At 34.5% G+C, this 22,021-nt stretch overlaps 1 protein-coding gene across 2 annotated transcripts in view; it reads left to right on the top strand.

The window, feature by feature from the left end:
* Positions 1-22,021, top strand: part of Bzw2 (basic leucine zipper and W2 domains 2) — a 55,642-nt gene that overhangs the window by 19,050 nt on the left and 14,571 nt on the right. For both annotated transcript variants that reach the window (XM_026408626.2, XM_026408632.2), the window contains exons 2-7: positions 85-149; positions 6,666-6,842; positions 11,450-11,553; positions 14,462-14,527; positions 18,484-18,619; positions 21,335-21,444. In XM_026408626.2, the coding sequence (XP_026264411.1) occupies positions 92-149; positions 6,666-6,842; positions 11,450-11,553; positions 14,462-14,527; positions 18,484-18,619; positions 21,335-21,444 (651 nt within the window). In that variant the 5' untranslated portion in view covers positions 85-91. The remainder of the gene's footprint in view (positions 1-84; positions 150-6,665; positions 6,843-11,449; positions 11,554-14,461; positions 14,528-18,483; positions 18,620-21,334; positions 21,445-22,021) is intronic.

Consider the following 22,021-nt stretch of genomic DNA (forward strand, 5'->3'; position numbering starts at 1 on the left):
GACATGGAACATGTTCATTAGCCATATATAAAAATATGTGTGAACTGCTTATTTAAAATATATAACCTTTATTTTGTTTTTCAGAAATTTTATGAATAAGCATCAGAAGCCAGTGCTAACAGGCCAGCGGTTCAAAACTCGGAAAAGGGGTAGGTAGGCCTTGTTGTGTTTGTGTGTGTTTAAAGTTCTAATCAAACTATCAGATTGGAGAAGAATTCAATGTTTTGTGCTTCCACTTAATCTCACAAATTCCACTTATGTGCTCTAAATGTACAATCTGAAGTTCTGCAGTCAAGCTATATAACTACCAGTTTCCTAGATGTTTGTTGGACAAGTTATTTAGCTTGAGGGAAGTTGATGTACTTGACTGTTTTTAACATCAGCATTTGTATTTGGGTTTTGTTTGTTTTGTTGTTTTGAGAAAATATTGATAGCAAAGGTAATACCGAGAGAAAAGTGAGTTACAGAAAGAGATGTTGAGTTTTTTGCTTTCTCAGAATTTAGGAAGTCAAATTAGATCTACTGTCCTAAATTCCTCTAAATTCATAGTATTTTCAAATCTCTTTTATTGTGAGTAGAAAAGTAATAGATACAGTTTGACAATTACAGATAAAATTTCTTTTTTTATCTGCTATTCATCTTACTGCTCTTCTTGTGTAAAGACTATTTTAACATGATTTTACATTGTCAGTTGCACAGTTACATGAATTGTTATTTTACAGTTATATTTTATACAAATACATGGGTTTATACAATTATGTTATATATTTTGCATTTAGTAAGTTTTATGCAATTATGTCCTTGAATATAAAGACAGTTGAACTGAAACTCAAAAAGGAAACACGAGGTGAATTATTAAGCTAACTAATATTGAGAGGGATGGCTGAGAAGTATTTAAGGAAGTATCCTGTATAAAGATAAACAGCCTTGAAATATAGTCCCACTCAGTGATCTCTGAGTGCTGAATTGTTTCATTGATGACCCACTGTGTGCCCTTAGAGTTTGTTAGTGCTAAGCAGTACCTGCAGCATACAGTATTTCTGTTTTCCACTTTCCTCTTCCTATTTTTATTTTGATTCCTGGCTTGTCCCATAAGCTGAATAAGTACAGGTATAGGCTGTGGCACCTGCATTTATTTTTCATCTAATGTCTTACCCTCACTGCATTTCCCACTGGGGAATCTGGAAGCAAATAACAAGCATGAGGTGCTGACCAGCATGTGTTTATTGTCTCCTTATTTAAACAGTTCTTTAAAAAAAAAAAAAAAAAAAAAGATGCAAATGATTTCAAAAGGAATTTAACAGTCATGAGCGATATAGTTTAGAAACCTTATTACAGCGAAGGTTTTGTGGGGCCCAGTAATGTGACACCAGTTAATCTAAGCCCAACTGTGAGGCACAGAGAGGTTTGCTGTTGCCTGCCTGCTGAGGGTATGTGCAAATCTCAGACCTGGATCTCCAGCTCAAGCTGCGTGATGAGCGTGACGCTGATTCACTGTAACTGAGCTCTAGAGCCAGGAAAGCCCAAGAACTATTGCACAACTACAGCCCTGACTCCATCAGTAAGCTGGCCCTTGCCGTCAGCTTGCAGCTTGGAGCCACAAAGGTTTTCTCTAATTCTGAACAGGTTTGCCTCTGTTTCATCGGGTGGTCAAGATTATGCAGCAAGAGTACTCAGGGAGAGATACTGAGAGGTATATATTATTTCTCAGTTGATCTGGACTTATATAACTCAGGTCTGTTGAGGATTTAAACAACACTTGAGCCATTTTGTGCCAAACTGTTGACTGGGAAAAATAAAATTGTGTCAACCTCATTTTCTGCTCTTCATACTAAATTGCCTCCTGATAATTTATTGTGCTTTGGCTTTTCTTTGCCTTTATCATGGGATTGACTTCATATAAATGGTTAGTAGTTTCATAGGGGTGAGGGGGGGGAAACTACAAGGGCTATCTCAAGGACATTTGATAGTCTCTCTTTCAAAGGTTTATCATTACCTTGAAACTTAGTTCCTAACAAAGATAATGCTCTTGCATGCCAAGTTAGTTTAAAAAAAAAAAAAGAATTGTTGCCTAATGCAAATATAAACAATATGGTAGAACACATCACACAGGACCCATTTACACCCTCTTCTATGAAATACATCATATCATGTGTTCTCCAAATTTATATTTTCTACTATAACTTGTAGGATCTTGTAGAAACTAGATAAAATTGGTGAAATTAAGAGAAGAAAAAAAGAGAAACAAATGCAGGCATCCAAGTGACAATGTTCTCAGGCTTGTCCCTCAGACTTCAGCTTTGTGCTACTGGGTTTCAATCACAATTAGATTTGCAGGACTGGGGTTTAACATAGTAGCAGAGCAGTTGTCTAGCATTAATGTGGGGTCCTGGGTTTGATCCCCAGCACTGCCAAAAAAATAGATTTATGATAAGTGTATTAATAACTAATTGAGTATACCCATAAATCTTGAAATATTTGTATATAATTAGAAAATACTTGATTTTTTTTTTTTTTTTACTCATTTACTATGCTTCAGTGACTTTTGGGAAGGATGTAGGTTGTATTATTAATCACTTCATTAACAGGTTAGACAAATGCTTTATTAACCAGTTACTGTAGCTCTTATAATAAGTAATACAGTCAGAAAACTTACAGGCATATTTGAGCATCAGGAATAGGCCTGTTTTTCTGTCAGCGAAAGGGCCATTATGACTAACTCCTCAGTGTCATATTTGTGATTCACCAACACAGTATAAATTTGAGACCCTAATTATATACTTCCTACTTCAGGAAAGGTTCGAACTGCCAAATGGAAACCAAAAGAGGCAATGATATATTTTTGTTAGGATTTTTAAAGTATTGCTGCTAGTTTGTCCTCAAATGAAATAAAAACTACACAATATCCTGTTGTTTCAGATGAAAGAAAATCTTTGGGTAAAATGTTGTCTTGTTTCCCCTAAACTTCCATTAGTGTTCTTGTCATTTTCTTCTATAGGAGTTTCTGTCTCTCTTGATAGAGACTATCTTAGTAGGTGAGAGATTTTGGGGGTGTGCAAAAGAATTATTAGTCCCATCATGCCATCCTAAGTTTTTAAGGTTTCCAAGCTATAAATAGTCATTTTGACTGAATGCATTATTGCTCACTGTTGGAATGTCCTTGGCCATGATATATTATCTTCCTTTTATTTTTCTTCCTTGGCAATTCTTTTGGAAAATTAGAATGGGACGATTATGGCCTTTTTATAAACACAAGTTTTTAAGTTGTCTCTTAAATTCAAAACAAGTTCTTCCACATGGATTCTTGGCCTAGCCTAAGTTTTTCCTTATTTACCAACATATATTACCCAATATGCCTCAATTTGTAATTTTCAAACCATCAAAATCTGATCTACCACCTGAGTCAACATCCAAACATGTTGTGTCATTGTGGGGATGGCCTCAGTTCATTTTGGAAGCTGGCCACAAGACTTAATCAACAGGCTGTGGTCTTTTCACTTCCAGTATTCTCATAATATAGGAAAGAAAACATCTTTCTCCTAAGAGGAAGGAGAATTGCTTTTTAGTTAGATCCTGAATAAGAAGTGAAGTTTTATTTGCTTGCTAATGGGTTCCTCTTGCTTAGAGATACAGTTTTCCTCTCTTCCAGTTCTACATAATGTGTTTTTCTAGAGGCTCAGCATCAGAGCACTCGCCTAGTACGTGTGAGGCCCTGGGTTTGATCCTCAGCACCACATAAAAATAAATAAATAAAATAAAGGTATTGTGTCCAACTACAACTAAACAATAAATATTTTTAAAAAAAAAAATGTTTCTCCAGACCTCTTATGTATCTCCACTGTCCAACACAGGAACCCAATTTTATTTTATTTTTTTCTGCTGTCAACATTTGTGTTCTTGGCTGCATGATGTTTTGCTTATGGCATCAAAAGGACTTTTTATCTCATGTGTGATGAATATTCTTCTGTTCGTGTATGTCTTTATGGCATCTCACACCCTGTGGCTCCGACTGGTACTGCGAATGCCATTCTTCTCTGGCTCTAATGCTGATGTAAGTTTTGTTAACCACTGATAACCCATCCTTCTGTTACACATAGTAGTCAGTCTATGCAAACCAGACAGTGTGGTTTTTACATGTAGTTTTAATTTTATTAAAATTATGCAAGCACATCATTTAAATAGTCAAACGGTTCTGCAAGACAAGTTCTAACAACAGCAGGGCCTGCTCTTCTTCCCCAGGGGAACTCTTTGAACCTTTTTAACTGCTACTTTTGATATTTACATTCAAGTAGTCAAACAGCATTCTTTATAGCTATTTCTTGATTTTTCTGTTGGAGGTGTTAAATATGCACTTCCTACTAAAGAATTTGAGGATTCTGCTTTCTCACTGTCCACACCCAGCTCATACCTCTTTATCATAATTTCAGTTAGACTTGTGTTTAGGATTCATAGTATTATGACTTTGTGCATGCTGTTCACAGCTCAATTGTTATTTGATTATTTTTTAACATATTTTTTTTCTGAATTAAATAATTAAAAGTAGTCAGCCTTTAGCTGGGAGTGTAGCTCAGTGGTATATCATATACAGAGCATGTGTCAATTCCTGGATTCCACCCCCCTACACTGTAAAAGAAAAACAAATGAAAACTAGGCAGTCTTCACCTTTCCTGTTGTGTAAATCTCTTCTTACAAGACACTTCAGTATTCTAACAATGAGAGGCTAGTGGAGGGATTTGTATGTCATATCACATTGATAAACTCAAGGTCAGCTGTGGAGCTGTTGGCTTGATGTGTTTGAAATGTCCTTTCACCATTATCCTCAACAGTACTATTTGTTTTTCACAACTTATTCCCTAGTCGTTCTCTATTTTGGAAGCTTGAATGTTTCACTATACATTTACTTTGCTCTCACTCTTGATTAGTAGCTAAACACTACAATTCTAGGTTGGAAGCTCTTTTTCTTCAGACTTTTGAACAAGTTTCTTCTGCTTTCTGATATGTCATGAATTGTTGAGTAGTTCTTGTCACTCTATTTCTTATTGCTTTCTGCGTGGCTTGTTGTTGTTTTGTTTTCCCCAGAATCTCCTGATGGTTGCTCTGTTCCCAGTATTCTGTAAATTCGTGATAATGAAAGGATCCCCTTTCAATCTCTGTGATGCTTTCTTAAAATAACTTCCTTTACAGTTTTTTTTATTCTATCTTTTCACCATACTTATGTGAATATTTGACTGATCTGCTCTTAACATTTTTCTCTTCTATTTTCTAGGCCTCTGTTATATATATGTTGTTTTTTCCCCCCATATTTTATTGTTACATTATAATTGTACATAATGGTGAGATTCATCATTATATATTCATGCATGCACACAATATATCAATATAATTTAGCCAATATCATTCCCCAGTTTTCTGACAGATATTCTAAGCTTTCTCTTTCAATTCTTCCATTGAATTTTTCACTTTTTGGTTATTTTTTTTATTTCTAAGAACTCATTTTTACTTGTAAATTTTTATAGTATTCTTCCCTCCCCTTCCATCTCTAGTTAGTCTCCTCCTCCATCTGACTTAAAATCCACCTTCCACAAGAAGTATCTTTAGTGTCTAGACCAAAACTCCTGCCAATTCTTTCCCTTCCTGACAGATTCTCTGTGCTCACCCACCTCGTTCCCTGCAGCAGTTCATTTATGCCTGTAAATAAAAGCCTTTGTGGTTGTTTTAGATTTTTCTTCTCCTCAATGTTTGCTCAGAATAAAAAAACTATACAATATCTATATTCCTTTAAATCTTCTAAAGTCCTTTCAGAGGATCTACAAATCAGAACTGTTAATTACAATACTGAGATATTAAACTCTTTTGATGTTCTCTGAGTTTGCAGTAGAGTTTATACAGTCTATACAGTATGTAATGTTGTAGTAGATTGAACTCAGTGGGTGTAAGCATGCGTCCATTTACTATTAATCAGGTGTTAAAAGGATTTGCAAGAGTGTAAAACAATACCATTCTTGTTTTCTAGTAAAATAAGTATCCACATATATAACCTCCATGAACAGAAAGCTCTTTTTAATTCTCAGTGCTGTTTAAGACTATCAAGGGGTGAAGAGACCAAAAAGTTTAAACCCTCTGCTCTGAGGCAGTATTATACATCTATAGCTTATAACATTTATTGAAAAATTAAGTATTCTAGAGTAATTTATCTTATAAAGGAGATATTCCTATTCATTTCTTCCTTCTCAATCTTTGCTTTTTATTTTTATTCTTATAAATTCTTTGGTGTTTCTCTGGATCATTTTCTTTCTTGGTCTAAGGTGAAACAGCAATTTAAGTTGCAGTTGTTACACTCTTTATTTTTTTCCTCTGATTAAAGTTAATAGATTTTATCGGTTTAGCCTACAAATGACAAATGAACAATCATTAATTTTATTATGTATTAGATAATTGAAATATTCTTGTGGCCCCTTTGAACAGAAATGCATTATTTGCTTGAGTAAATGTTTAAACAAGGGGTTTAAGAACATGGGATTCTAATAGAAAAACTTAAATTGCCCTTTAATTTCTAAATAATCAAACTAAATAAAGAATAATGGACAAAGAGAATATGTGTAAAACACCTTGGGGAATATAATGTGTATATGTAAGGGAATAATTTTATGGATTTTCAATTTTAGATGAAAAAGAGAAATTCGAACCCACGGTCTTCAGGGATACACTTGTCCAGGGGCTTAATGAAGCTGGTGATGACCTTGAAGCTGTAGCCAAATTTCTGGACTCAACTGGCTCAAGATTAGATTATCGTCGCTATGCAGACACACTCTTTGATATCCTGGTGGCAGGCAGTATGCTTGGTAAGCCATGTGTTATAGCATCTTTTTATAATATATGTATATATATATTAATTCTATTTTAATATTTCTTTGTAAAATCCTATAAGCTTGCATTTATTAGAATTCATTTTTAAAATGCAAATAAGAGTCTACAGTTTTTTACCTAAATGACAATTTGGAATGATATTAATGTGGGTTTGAAATGATAACTCGCTAATAAATGCATAGAACTGAAATTTTTCTCTTGACATTACAACTGTCAGCTACTTTTCTTTCACTAAAAGCCAACTGTCCCATGTGTCCCTAATCCTTCAATATTTATGTAGAGGCCCTGAAGGATAATTTCTACAGAAGAGTGTAGTTTTGTGTATATCATCTGGATCCTTCTTGTATACTTATGAGACCACATGTTTATCATATGGCAGCTTTTCTTTTGAACATCATCCCTTTATTTAGTACATTGAAGTGTTAACTGTCAACAAATTTAAAAACAATTTTTCAAGGTTTAATTAATGCCATTTCATCCATAAGTAATAAAATATCCAAGAAATACAGTTTAAGCCTAGTTTCTTTTTATTGTTTTGCAGTACTGGGGATTGAAGCCAGGGCCTTGCACATGTTTAAGGCAAGTGCTCTACAACTGGGCTACATTCCCAGCCCTTATTTATTTTCAGACAGGGTCTGAAATTGCCCAACCTGGTCTTGAACTTATAACCTTCCTTCCTTAGCCTCCAGAGTAGGGAGGATTATAGCTGTGCACAGTCATGACTGCCTTAAGCTTACCTAATTTTCCTTTTAATTGTGAATACTCTACATAACTAGGATTAAAGATAGAACATTGAAAATTGTTAAAGACTGGTGTTTAAAAAAAAAAAAAAGGCACTCACACACACTAAAAGCTGTTTCTAACAGAGCAATTGAGGGAAAGGCTTCAGGATACTATTTGTATCCTGTGTTACACAGCTGACCAAAAAGCTTACTTAGGTATCCTAACCACTTGTTTTTTTTTTGTTTGTTTGTTTGTTTGTTTGTTTTCCTGTCAAGGTCATTCTTAGGTCTTGGTTGTTGTAATTAGTTTGTATAGTAGTCATAAGTTACTACCTGTGGTCAGTTTTCAATTATTTAGGGGACATTTGCAAATGTATGGAAGTATTTTGATTAAAGAGTCGGGGTTGGGACAGATATGCTTCCGATTCTGCTATACAAAGATATTTCAACACAATGAAATATTGCCCTGCCCTAAATGCCATCTGGGGCCTCTCACTGAGAAAGCCAACTTGCTTTGACTTCAAGACAAGGTGTGTCAATTCCCCCACTTTGAGGTGGAGCCTATTCTAAGTTCTTATTACAAATACTTGTTTTGGTGCTTGGTCTCATTTATTACCAGGCCCTTATTATCCTGCACTGCTGATTTTCAACATATACTAAATCAGTTTTATTGTTCTTACTGTTTACATAGATTGCTCATTATCACTTTAGATAATTCAAATTCAAGTATAAAACTGTATACATTGTGTTCCACTGCCAATACCCCAAAATGATCATTGTTTATATTTTGCTTAATTTTCTTCTAGAATCTCTTTACCTCATAAACTTTTGAGAATGCAGTGATACTCAGAATGTGAGGGTATACATGGGAATTTACATTTACTCAGCAATATATTATTGCCTTTCACACCCATGAGTGTTAAAAGCCAAACTGATATTAAAGAATATTGTTTACAGTTTTCAACATTGTAAACAACAATGGTATCAGTGTCTGTGTACACATCTTTGTGCTATTATGTAATTATATCTTTATTTACATAGCAAAGGATTAATGGATCAAAGGGTGGAAATATCTGTATCTATTTGTATTTCCCTATGTGAGAGAAAATTAGCCATCAAAATGAATGCTCTAGTTAATATTTTGTCAAAAATCATAAATACTTACTTATATGCATTTTCAACAGTGTTAGATAACTGAGATTTGTCAGCCTTTTTAGATCGTCATCAATCAGTTAAATGACAAATATTTCACAATTTGTAATTGTTAGCAAAATCAAAGATTTTCTAATATGATTATTGGCTGTAGTTATTGCATTTATTATGAAATATTTTATGAATACACTGGTAACTCCATGCAAAAATAATCTTCAGCAGGTTTTTACCAAAGTTCCACATGATTGCATTAATCAATCATAGAGATTTTGTTTTTGTTGTTTATGCAGATTGCTCATTGCCACTGTAGATAATCCAAGTCAGGGTATAAAAAGCTATATGTAGTGTTTTCAGCTCTGAGTGACCTCCAGGCTGCATTGTTGATCTTTCTGTCATTTTTGAGATTTGCTTTTTGTTGTTGTTGTTTTTATTTTTATTTATTTATTTATTGGTTCTGGGAATTGAACTCAGAGGTGCTTTGCCACTGAGATTCATTCCCAGCCCCACCCCCACACCCCACCCCCTTTTTTTTTTTTTCCTTTTTTGAGACAGGGCCTTGCTAAGTTGCTGAGGCTGGCCTCGAACTTGTCCTCCCGCACCAACCTTCTGAGTCACTGGGATTATACACATGCACCACTGTGCCCAGCTGATTTTATTTTCTTTCTTGAGACTACCTGGACCCTCCAACCTCTATGAATATCAGTAGTTACATAATTTCTGCTTCTAGTTAACCACGCTCCTTACATTAAGTTATCTGTATACTTTGCATTAATTATTTCAAAGTTTGTTTGCCACAAGCAGCAGATTAATCTCTGAAGTCCAGGTTTCACTTCTTTGGCCTATGTTCATACATCCATGAAGGAGGTTGGGGGAAAATGTTTGGTTCCACTTACTTAGCACAGCCTGTACAATCCCACATGCCTACTAAATCCAGATTTATGGTATGATTAATGAAGTCAGCCATCTGCATGCTTTTAATATAAATACCTCGTTTAATTATCACATATATAGGAATTTTCTTCACACTCACAAAAAAATTTATCTTCTATTATTCTTGAACAATATTGTTCTTTCAGTTTTACCCTTGCCTTAATAGCTACAAGATATAGTCTTCTTTTACTTCTATGTTGAGAAAAATAGCAGGACCTCAAAAAACTTCAGAAATGATAATTTAATACCTGATTCCAACATCAGGAAAAAAAATTTAAATGCATGTTGTGGCAATATTATTAATGTGTAACAAGTATTGTGTTAAATAATGAATTTTGGGGCTGGGCCTGTAGCTCAGTAGCAGAGCACTTGCCTCACATGTGAGGATTGGTTCCATCCTCAGCACAACATAAAAATAAACAAATAAAATAAAAGGATGCAGTTCATCTATAACTACAAAAAAAGTTGAAAAGAAATATAATGAATTTAAAACTTTTACTTTTTAAGACAATTGTTTTTAAAGTCAAACTTTTCAGCTATATAACTTTTATCAGGAATAATTAGTCCAGAGTGTTTTGAAGATTATCATCTTAATAAAATTTTATTCCAGGTGGTTGTGTTCATTAAAAAGAGCTAATTAAATATTGTATATAAATTAATTGAGTGAAAATGGACTTCTGAAGGAACTGACTCTTCTAAAACTAATTTTCTTATAAGACTATTTGCTCGAGTCAGAAGCACATGAAGGAGGCAATAAGCAAAAGAAAGTAACTCTATTGAATTTTTATTTGCCTATGTTTTCTAAAAAATGTCACTATGTGTGGCCTTTTTCATCCAAAGATCTGAAATCACAAGTTAAATCAAGGCAGATATGCAGTAAAATACACAAAAGGAGTGGCTGATGAGTAAACAACATTGATCTTTCAGCTTTGATCAGACATTGTTGGTGCCTATCACAGTAGCTGATAGAGTCCATATCTACAAATTCTTATCAAGTATATGAAAGATATCATTCTAACTTGGCTGATTTATACTGCCTACTCTACCAGGAAGAAGAATCAGAAAACAAAAATATCTAATGTTCTCATTCTGTCCTGACCAATCAATGCTTGTAATGGCCATCATTAAAAGTTAGAGTAAGAACCTGTGAATATGGAAAGTTGAATTATAGAAAAGAAAGGCATTCTTTTGTTCGAGTGCATTTAGTATACCAGGGAAAAAAGATATGGCAGGGCATCATTCTGTTCAACCAGGCATGGATGACTGGATTAGTGGAGTAGGGAAAAGTTTAAGAACTACCCAAGTGGAAGCCAACAAGATCTGTAAGAGTCAGATCTGGTCAGTCCCATGCTTGGGTGAACTAGAATCCAGAAAAATATTGTCAAGCCTGGAAAGAGAACTGAGTCCTAATGTGGAAAATATCAGGAGTTGCACTGAGAATGCTAAAATCAAAATCACTGAATAAAGATTATTCCTTAACTTCCATGGTTAAAGATATACTTTGGAAAGAACCAGATTTTTAGCAATAGGCTCTAGTAAAGGCATGGATATGAACAATGTTATATACAATGGTTGGCATATGAAATGAAACAACTGATTTGTATTATATTGGAAACATAAATTTCTAGTAACATATATATATTTACACATGCACATTATCTATGAAATTTTATGTGCCTCACATTTTATATCTCCTTTCATTGTTTTCCTTGATATGCAGGAATTGATATGTTCTGTGGGTGCTCTTGTCCTGACTGTAGTTGCTTTTCTCTTTTCAGCCCCTGGAGGAACACGCATAGATGATGGTGACAAGACTAAGATGACCAACCACTGTGTGTTTTCAGCAAATGAAGATCATGAAACCATCCGAAACTATGCTCAGGTAGAACCTAGCCTTGAAAGGTTGTCATTGTGTTAGAAGAGAAACATTTGAACAGCATTGAGGAAAACAAAACTCTATAGCCCACTTTTCAAAATAGGGATGCTAGATAACTTTTAAACATGAAATAATACCCAATTGCATTCATCATAACACAATAGGCAGTAAAAGTACAATAAGATACCATTTTGTTTACCTTTCACCTTTAAGAGACATGGCAAACCAGATGCCCACAGCCATTGCTGATGGGAATGAAAATTGGTCCTATCTTTGGGGAAAACCATTTTGCACTATCTTACAAAACTAAAACTTCATATTTCCTCTGACCCAGCAGTTTCACTTCTGATTCTTTGTCTTGCAACTCTGCTTGCACTGTGTGAAATGACTTGGTGATGGTCACATAGAATTGCTTATTGTAAAATCAAAGGATGAAAACAACATAAAAGTCAACAGGGGACTATGCAAATAAAATTTGGTAATTCACATTAATAAAATACTATGTAGCCATTAGAAAGAGGTAAGAAGATATTTATAGTGCATAAAACCAATAAAAGATTCATATCTGGATTAAGAACTGCAAATCAGAAAGAAAAGATAAGTAACCAATTAGGAAAAGATACATACTGATATTTCAAAGGAAAGGAATCACAATTTCCCTAAAATATATGAAAGCATGTCCGAACTCATTGGTACATAGACATTTTCATTAAAACCATGAGATATCATTTTGCATGCATTAGCTTGGTAAAAAATTAAGAAATCATTAGTTCTAGTAAGGTCAGGAAGTGGCAGGGCTATAAAAAGGACCAACCTATTAGATATTACCTTATAAAGCTAAATGTATGTGCATTACCTCTGTCTAGCTTAGGGCTGGCATACTTATTTTTGGATTCTATTACTGATCCTTCTTAAAAGGCAGTTGTTGATTCCAGCTAAGCTCTTAGGACAAGTCCCAGGGCAACAAGTCCTCTAGTTATACAATTTCAGTATACAAGATGGAAAAAGCCATGGGAATTAACCGTGGCTAAGTGGTCAAACTTAAGATGTTAGAGAGTATGCCTTTACTCCAGTTATTAAAGTGGAAAAGGCATGCTTAGCCAAGTGATTTGGGATATGTGGCCATTAATAATTTAAATTTTGTGAAATTATTTTAACCACCACTATTTTAGCAAAGATATATTTTCACTTTTTATATTTTAAAAATGTACAACCAATAAAAACAAAGGAAATATTTTTTAAATAGAGCAAAGAATTGAACAGACAGGATTGAATGGGTCAGACTCCAATCTGTCCTCTAAAAGTCTGTTATTCTGCTGTGTAATGATTGTAAATGTCTTGAGAAGGTGTATCCTGAAGTAAATATACTCAGTTCAAAAGCTGGTTCTTCTAAATGTCCCACTCATCTGAATAATGGCAGTTCACAATGGATCACAGTCTCTAAGTGCGTATTTCTTCTCTGATACTTAGTAGTTGTTTTCAGCTCTACCAAGTCATGATAAATGGCTCTTACCTTCTCCATAGAATTTTTTCAGGTTCAAATTAATGCAAATAAAAGTTGCATTATTCATTATTTTGAGTCTGATGAATGGAAAGATAAAGCCTAGAAGAAAATTTAGTATAGCCATTCCCCAAAACATAAAAAGACAATAAGTTTAGTCTCTTCATTATGTATACAGAAGATGGTTTCTTTTTGCTAATGATTTTATTTTGCATGTGGAGTATGGATGTTTGAAGAAACACCCTTTCACTTGTCATTTGAGTTTTTAAATTATTATGTATTTACAGATTGACCAGACTGGTCAGAGAGAAGTTAAATGGAGGGGAATATCTGAATGGAGCCTAGTCTTTTAAGCTGTTAACTCATTGGAGAATGCTTTTTTGTTTGGTTTTGTTTTTAATGATAAATTTTGCTTTTTTGTGTAGACATTTACCTATGCAAATATAGAGTATCATTCTTAAAGGAAATTATTTTTCATATTAATAATCATGTTAAGAAATATGTGAGCACTACTAGAAGTTGGAAATCAAATTTTGTAGGGCTTTGATACAATTTATTTCTTTTTTTTCTTACTGATATCATCAATTCCCTGTGGGGTCACTAGTCTTTACCCCATAAAGGACAACCATAATTTTCACTCTTGAACTCCATCTTAACTATATTAATAACTGCAGCAGAAGTTGTAAGAGTAGGCCATGCAGGTATAAGAGAAAGGAAATAGATTCTGAAAACATTTCCACAGTTTTTAAAAATTATCCCTCCTTAAATAAAAACATTTCCACTGATAAAACAGTTTAGAATCTGACTGATATAGTAGCAAACCCTGTTTCAGAATTCTAACTGGATTGTAAGAACCAATAATCCTTTACTGCCAGTAAATTATAACTTTTTTTTTTTTTTTTTTTTTGCTTGTCTATAAACATGTTTTGTTGTCCATCTGGAGAGTTATCTGCCCTGGGCTCTGTTTTCCCCCTCAGCATGTCATTATCTAAGGGTTGGTACCTCTGACCCCTTCTTTCAGCTCTTCTCAATCACTGCCTCCCAAAGGTGAAAACCTCTACTCATGGGCTAGGAATATAGCTCAGTTGATAGAGTGCTTGATTCACATGTACAAGGCCCTGGGTTCAATCCCCAGCAATACACACACACACAACATTCATTTCATTTTCATCAACATTAATTTTGGTTTCTCTACCTGTTCTGCTCTTGAGTAGATCTATTTTATCCTGCATGTGCATTTTGATCCTCTTTTCCCTTAGGTCATTATAATGCATTTGTAGTTATCATATCACGCATGAGCATGTTTAACCACTATTATTTGATGATGATGATTAGTCTATGGGGTAGTTTTGGTGAGTTTCTACACTTTTTTTAAAAATTGTTTACTATTTAATGGTTCTGTTTTATGTGCAGGTCTTCAATAAACTCATCAGGAGATATAAGTATTTGGAAAAGGCATTTGAAGATGAAATGAAAAAGGTAACAAATCCAATATAATGCCTACCTATTTAAAGTGATGGAATGGAGAAGAACAAAAAATTTAAACACACCATGGTAGCCCTAAAGTGCTGTGGGTATGATGAGTTTTAACAAACACTTGCTGAATAAATGATTCAGTATGACAGATCATTGGCTTATAGCTAGAGGAAGCAGTATGTGATTATCCTAGGCTTTCTTGATTGATATTTAGAACACTGTGCTTTGTTCAATACAAATAGTTTTACAGATTGTGATTTCTTATGTCACAAAGCTTTAAATGATGCACAAGAAAAATAAATGCAATCATTTGTTACTTAACCAAGTGGATCTATTCTGAGAAATGTATCATAGCTGATTTTGTGTTATGCAAACATCATAAAATGTACTTTCATTAAACCAGGTGGTACAGCTTACTACATACTTAGGCTGTTATAATCTCCACCATCTTATTTGCAGTCCATTATTGAGCAGAATGTTATGTAGTACATGACTATTTATCAAGGCAAGACTCAAGATAAGGTGATTAATTGCTTAAGGCCTGTGTAAGAGGGTAGCAACAGCTACTAACACTCAGTAAAATTCTTTAATTTTTGAAAATGCAGTGCAGCAAAGGGGGTAAAATCACATCTTTTTTATAGGTATAAAGTCAGTGCTTTTTCTCTTCATTGAATGGCTATAATATGAGGATATTCCTTATACCTGTGTTGTGGGAATAAATGAGATAATATAAGGTGATTAAAATAGTCATTGGCTTCTAGTAAGATGCCAAATCAACAGTAGCACTTTTTTTGAAAAGTTGAGGTTTTTAATAATTGCAACATGTTTCCTCTTCTAATTTGTAATTCCTTTATATTTACATTCAGCACTCAATGTATTAAATTTTTGCTTTGTATGTTGCTGGGTCATTGTTTCAAAGTTTATATATCTGCCTGAACAAAGTAACCACATGTAAAAAAAAGTTACCATAACATTTATTTCTTTTCTATTTACTCTACCCCTGTTCAAAGTTGTCCCATGGGTAATATTGAGGAAGTTTTGTTGGTAAAATCATGTGAAAAAATAACAATCCATGAGTCTCCTTCCATTTATAAGAATTCTCCAGCATGGATATCTAAAGCTAAATGTATAAAGATGTTCATAACAACCTTGAGAAGTTCACTGGTGAAGTCTAGATTCAGCCTATCTACACATTGGAGTACCTTGCAGTCTTGTAAAGACTGAGGCATAGCTGTATTCATTGATTAAGGGGAAACATCCACCATAAATTAAGTGAAAAGAGAACAACCATTTAGTGACAGTTTTACCTTGGCCAAATTTTTGTTCCTTAGATGTCATTTCTGTAATTGCTAAGGATGGTGGCTATTTGTATTAGTCCATTTCTTGCTGACAATAACACAGATTGGGTGATTTGTAAGGAAAAGTTTATTTCAATTCATGGTTCTGGAGGTCTGTAGGCAGGCACTCCAGTTGGTGATGATGGTCTTGCTTTCAGGGCTCCCAGATGGTGCAGGGGATCACATGGCAAGAGTTGGGGAGTGTGTGTGTGTGTGTGTGTGTGTGTGTGTCTGTGTGTCTGTGTGTCTGTCTCTTGGTTTCTTCCTATCTTATGAAGCCACCGGGATTCAATCACAGGGACTCTGCCCTAGTGACCTTAGCTAATCCTAATCACCTCCCTAAACCCCATCTCTACACTCCATAGTCGGATTAAGTTTCCGCCCTCTTAATACCTCACAATGGGAATTAAATTTCAGCACCTGAGTCCTTGGGGGATGCTCAAACTAAGTACAAACTCTATCAGTGTTAGAGGCATAGATATACATCAAGCCATCGGAACATTTCTAGTTCACTCGGAGTTTTCACCTTTCCATACTATAGAAACTATGTGTGTGTACATGAGTGATTATTAGAATGTAGACATACATAAATGCATTGAAATACTCTATTGTCATGTATAACTAAAAAGAAAAAATTTTTTAAAATATCTGGAAGGATACATCAAACTGTTTATGTTATTTCTAAGAGTAGAGTTAGAGGGTATTTTTCACATCTTTATAGTCTTCTAAATTGTTTTGATAATTTTTAATATGAAAAAAAATTAAATGAGAAAGAAAATTGTCCACTACACTGCTAGCTGCTCTGAAAATAATAAGTACTCTATTTTTGTAGTATTTGTTTTTAAGCCAACTGTTATAAAACATATAATTGTAATGTTGACCTATACAGTTAAGCAATCTGATTATTTATTTCCAAGGATTTATGATTAAATATATTTTTTAATGAATGAATATACTAATGTGCTTAAATTTATTTGGAAGTTCTTATTTTTGTTAGTTCTTTCCCACTACTCCTTTCCTGGTGTTTTGGGAGTTTTAATCTTTGAAATTCTCATTTTGTCTCTCCTGGCTCTTAGATGTTGACTTCTGTTTGTTGAGAATTGAAAGGGTATAGACTGAAACTCAAATGGACTGATTTCACTCTAGAACTGTTCCTTATTCACAATGTTAATATTTGGATAGTTACATAACTCCCTGCAATATATACTAATCCTCCACCTGTTGGGGAAAGTCATTTACTGTTGTTCTGTCAGCCAGGGAAGAAGTGAGTCTTAAGCACGTGTGCACTTGGTGTATATTGGTGCCAGTGACTTTTCACTGGTGCTAAGTGTTGGAGAATCAGCAAGTGATAGTTGCCCCTGGAGAATCTCAGTGCTGTGCTGAAGAAGTGATGAGATGATGGAAAAAATGTTGGGGCATATTCAAAGCACAAAGCAGAGAAGTATTAGAGAAAAGGAGGGCTTCTCACCAGGCTGACTACTCTTAAAACTCAAAATGGGATGTGGGGTTATGATCCCTTCTCTTTTGTATTTCATTCAAACTTTCTAGAGTCAACTTTTATTCAGTTTCACTATTCTTAGGGCAAGAGAATTAGAGCTTGGGCCCTTCTGGGACTCAATATCCTTGCCCCCCTCAAATTGCTCTTTCCAGCCCATGTCAGTTCTGTTTAGAACTTTGACCTGATAAACTCCAGTACTTCCTCACTAACATTGGTAGTAGTAAGGAATATCAAGAACTTAGCCATTTTCTCCCTCAACAGTTTTGCTTTGAAGACTGTTGTATATTGTAAGCTCAGAAAAGTGTAAATTGGCTGTGAAATGCTTCACATGAGCCAGGCATGGTAGCTCATGCCTGTGATTCCATTGATATTGGAAGCAAAGACAGGAGAATTACAGGTTTGAAGCCACCTGGGCATCTTAGCAAGATCCTGTCTCAACAAATTTTTTTTAAAGAAATCTTTTTTTTTTTTAAGCATTTATTTTTATGGGCTGCTGAGGATTGAACTCAGTATCTCACATGTGCTAAGCAAGTACTCTGCCACTGAACCATGACTCCAGCCCCCTCAAGATTTTTTATAAAGCACTGGGGCTGTAACTCAGTGATAGAGTAGCACTGAGTTCAATCCCCAGTACTGCAGAAAGTACCAAACAAACCTTGCACCTTGGCTTCTTTTCTGGTGTTTTTTTTTCCCCACAAAAATTCAGTTCTTTCCCCAAAGAAAATAGATATATATAACAGGTGGAAGAAGCAGTGACCCAAAGAAGTGAAAAAATGAGAAAGTCAATGTATTTCAGAAAACATTCTGTTCATTGTGCATACTTACCCTTTTTCATGTTTGTAACCAAATGTAAATTATTTATCTGTATACATTGTTCTTCCAATGTCTTTTCCTTTTCATGAATATTTACAGAGGTGTGTGGATGAGCTTAGAGGAAGGGAACTAGTCTAATAGCATTGCTTTCCATAGCATCTATTCATAACTGAGCTTGTGTATCGCCAAGGTATAGCAGCATTGTGCTACATGTGACATACTATTGTGCACCATGAATGTACATTCTAGTTGCTACTCTCCTAATTTACTGCTATGCTTTATAGACACGGTTTCTTTTGTTTGATCCACAGCTTCTCCTCTTCCTTAAAGCCTTTTCCGAAACAGAGCAGACAAAGTTGGCGATGCTGTCTGGGATCCTGCTGGGCAATGGCACCCTTCCTGCCACCATCCTCACCAGTCTGTTCACTGACAGCTTAGTCAAAGAAGGTAATTATACTCAGGTCTTCTCACCTGTCGGGTGTAAAAAGGAAAGAAAAACTATAAACAGAAAAAGCACCAGTACCTCTTTTTAGTGTCCTAAGTGCTTATCCTCAGAATGTGTGTGTGTAAATGTTGCATATGTACATTGTAGAAAATTAGAGGAAAAAAATACACCTGTACAAAGGCATGTAAAGACTAATAGCAAACTAAACTCTTAGGCATAAGAATAAATATCTAGAGACCCTGAAATTGATCAGGTCCAAACCATTTTTCTCCACTAAGACTCTTCTGGCATGCTTGGTTGGGACAGTAGTTCATTGTGCCACAGCACTTTGTGCTTTGTAGGACTTTTAATCTTTTTGACCTTAGGCACAAAATGCCAGCTGATAGCACCTACTCAACATTTGTTATAAACAACAAAAAATACCGCATCGCATTTAAATGTTCCCCAAATAGGGCCACTCTTGTAAACCAGTTCCTCTCTAAGATCTGGGGAAACATTCTCAAGTGTTCATTTTGATCACATTTTTAAGATATTCATTGTCTTAAAGACAATGACCACTTTTAGAAAGAAGTTGAGACTGTTCCGTCAGAAAGAGGCTTGTCTTAATTTTAAGGCATTAAAATTTGATGGGAATGCACACAATGATTTGGTTATAGAATAAAACAAATGTGGGCTGTTTTCTTGTAGGAGGATAATGATATGCAAATTAATGCAACATGAAACACAGTTATTTTTCCTTAAAAATATATTAAAAGAGCTTTTGTGAGAACATCTGTTTCTTTGGAGAATTTAAAAAGTTTTTCTCCTAAAGACATGCCCATAGTAAAATGGATTATAGTTTTCTTTTAGTTGAGGGGGGGAAGTAAATCAAGAGTCAAATGGTATTATTTAAGGACTCTCTATAATGTTTGGCTTACAGTAGCTCAGATTTATGATAATTCAGATTATCTAGATTCTGTAATTGTTGTTAATATGTTGTTAATGTTAGGACATTTGAAAGTGTTCTCCTGAAGAGAGTTCATGGTACCTCACACATCTTATTTAGTTATTAGCCATTTTACATGGAAAAACGAGGTCTAATTTAAACCTTGAACATTAATGAAATTAAATTACCATAGCCATCATACCAATGCCTTTCTAGTTAACATTAAAAACCTAAGTGATGTCTGTTACTTCCTTTGAAACATCTAGAATATTAATAGTTGTAGAATCTAGATGGTGTGGATATGAGTATACTTTGTTCAATTTGTCCAACTTTTCTGTAGCTTTGAAATTTTTTGTAATAAAATGTTGAGAGGAGAGAATGTGTTTGCTATGGAAGGAAAATACTGACTTTGTCATGGTTTTTCCTTTTACACCACCATCTTCAGGTTTTAAACTCTTGCTTCTTAATTAGGAAAGGATTAAGAAATTCTTATTTCTTTTTTTTTTTTTTTTTTACCTATGAGACAGATTCCAACCTTGTGCTAATGTTATTTAATTACATAAATTTTATATCGATTTTATGAACCAATAATGTTTAAAATCCCTGTTAATAAATTTTTATCTTTAAATTCAACAATTTCATGATGCATGTTTGATTGTCATTGCCAAATTTTTTACTTAGTCCCTCTGTTGATTCAAGTGAATAAAATCAAGAAAAGTTGGTATCCATATAAATAAATGATAAATCATTTGAATGCTTTTACCTGCAAGTAACAAGAAGACCTGCACCACGTTGTTACATTAGGATATTTATTTCTTATATAATGACATAAATGTAGGTCAGACTTTAGAATGAACAGCAATATGGATCCCCCATTACCAGGCAGAGCGTCAATTCCAGGGATGGTTGCCCTAGTCATTGTAGGATGTCTGCTGGTACATTCTGGTACATGCTTTCTTGTTCAGGTTCAGTAGAAGGGCACATCTCTTGAACACAAGATAATTTATCTTTCCATAAGCTGATTAGATTTAGATACAGTGTCTCTGAGTTGCTTAGCACCTCAATTTTGCTGAGGCTGACTTTGAACTTGCGATTCTGCCACCTCAGTCCCTGTAGCCGTTGGGAGTACAAGAATGTGCCCTACTCAAGAATACTTTTAAATGCCTTTTTTTTTTTTAAAGAGAAATATAAAGTAAATGATGCTATCATATTCATAACTATACTTTTATTAGTCCTATTAGTTTTCTTTTACTGGAAACCCTAATCAGGAAATTAGTTGCCATCTGTTGACAACTAATTTTTGCCTCAGGATCACTATTGTGGGGCTGGAGGTGTAGCTTAGTGATGATAGAGCACCTGCCTATCATTCAAAAGGCCTTGGGTTCGATCCCTAATACTGCAAAAGAAAAATAAATAAATATTAAGATTACATTGTTAACATGATATATTGATGAAACCACAGAATGAAGTAGATGCAGAACCCCTGAGAATTCTGCCTTTGAGTATATTTTGACCAAAGTAAAAATAAAATACATAAACCAGGTTGGAATCAGGGTGTCCAACTTTGAAAAAAATATTTTAACTGCTTTCATATGAAAATGTTCTGTTTATTGTAATGAAAAGAGAACTGTGTCTGCAGATGAATTCATTTTTTTTTTCTTGGTACCAAATCAACTCGTTTAGTTATTTACTTATTTCAGGAAACTGAGTAAGAAATGTTGCATCATGCATCACCACAAATGGTTTTACTTATACAAAGAATGAAATTCTCTTGTTTTCTTTTTTTAAACAGGCATTGCAGCCTCGTTTGCTGTCAAGCTTTTCAAAGCCTGGATGGCAGAAAAAGACGCCAACTCTGTTACCTCTTCCTTGAGAAAAGCCAACTTAGACAAGAGGCTGCTTGTGAGTGTTTCCATCAGGGGTCGTGTGCAGAATGCTGCCGTCAGGACTGGGGCTGGGCCCACAGTGGCACAAAGGACACAGATGCCTGGGCCTCACCTGAATTGGAATTATGTTCCTTTATTTCTGTATAACTGGCAAATTTATTTTCATCATTTCAGGGTGAATAACAGCCTGATAAGTTTAAAGGATCAGGGATATAGACTTTAAGACTTGAAAGTTTGTTGACAATGTTGACATTTTATTAGAATTAAGACTTTTTTTTTTTTTCTAATAACCTTATGGAAACTCTGGAAATACTTGAGCTGTTGAAGAAAGTAAACAAGTTCATTTGAAGTTTCCATAGTCATGATTGTTTGATTATGATTTTATTTCTCCATCTTTTAAATTTTTCAAAGAAAATGATTTTGTCCTTCAAATTTCTATCTGCTCCCTATAATTTCTTTGTACTAAAAGCAACAGCTGTGTGGATGCAAAGATTTTTTCAAGTAGAATTGCTTTCTGAGGTGAAGTCTTAAAATTGAGACACTCCTGCCATATTCTCTTGTCCTTCCTGTTTTTTTCTTCCATTGTGCAAGGG

This window comes from Urocitellus parryii, chromosome 3 (genome assembly GCF_045843805.1).
Source record: "Urocitellus parryii isolate mUroPar1 chromosome 3, mUroPar1.hap1, whole genome shotgun sequence".
NCBI classification, from domain to species: domain Eukaryota; kingdom Metazoa; phylum Chordata; class Mammalia; order Rodentia; family Sciuridae; genus Urocitellus; species Urocitellus parryii.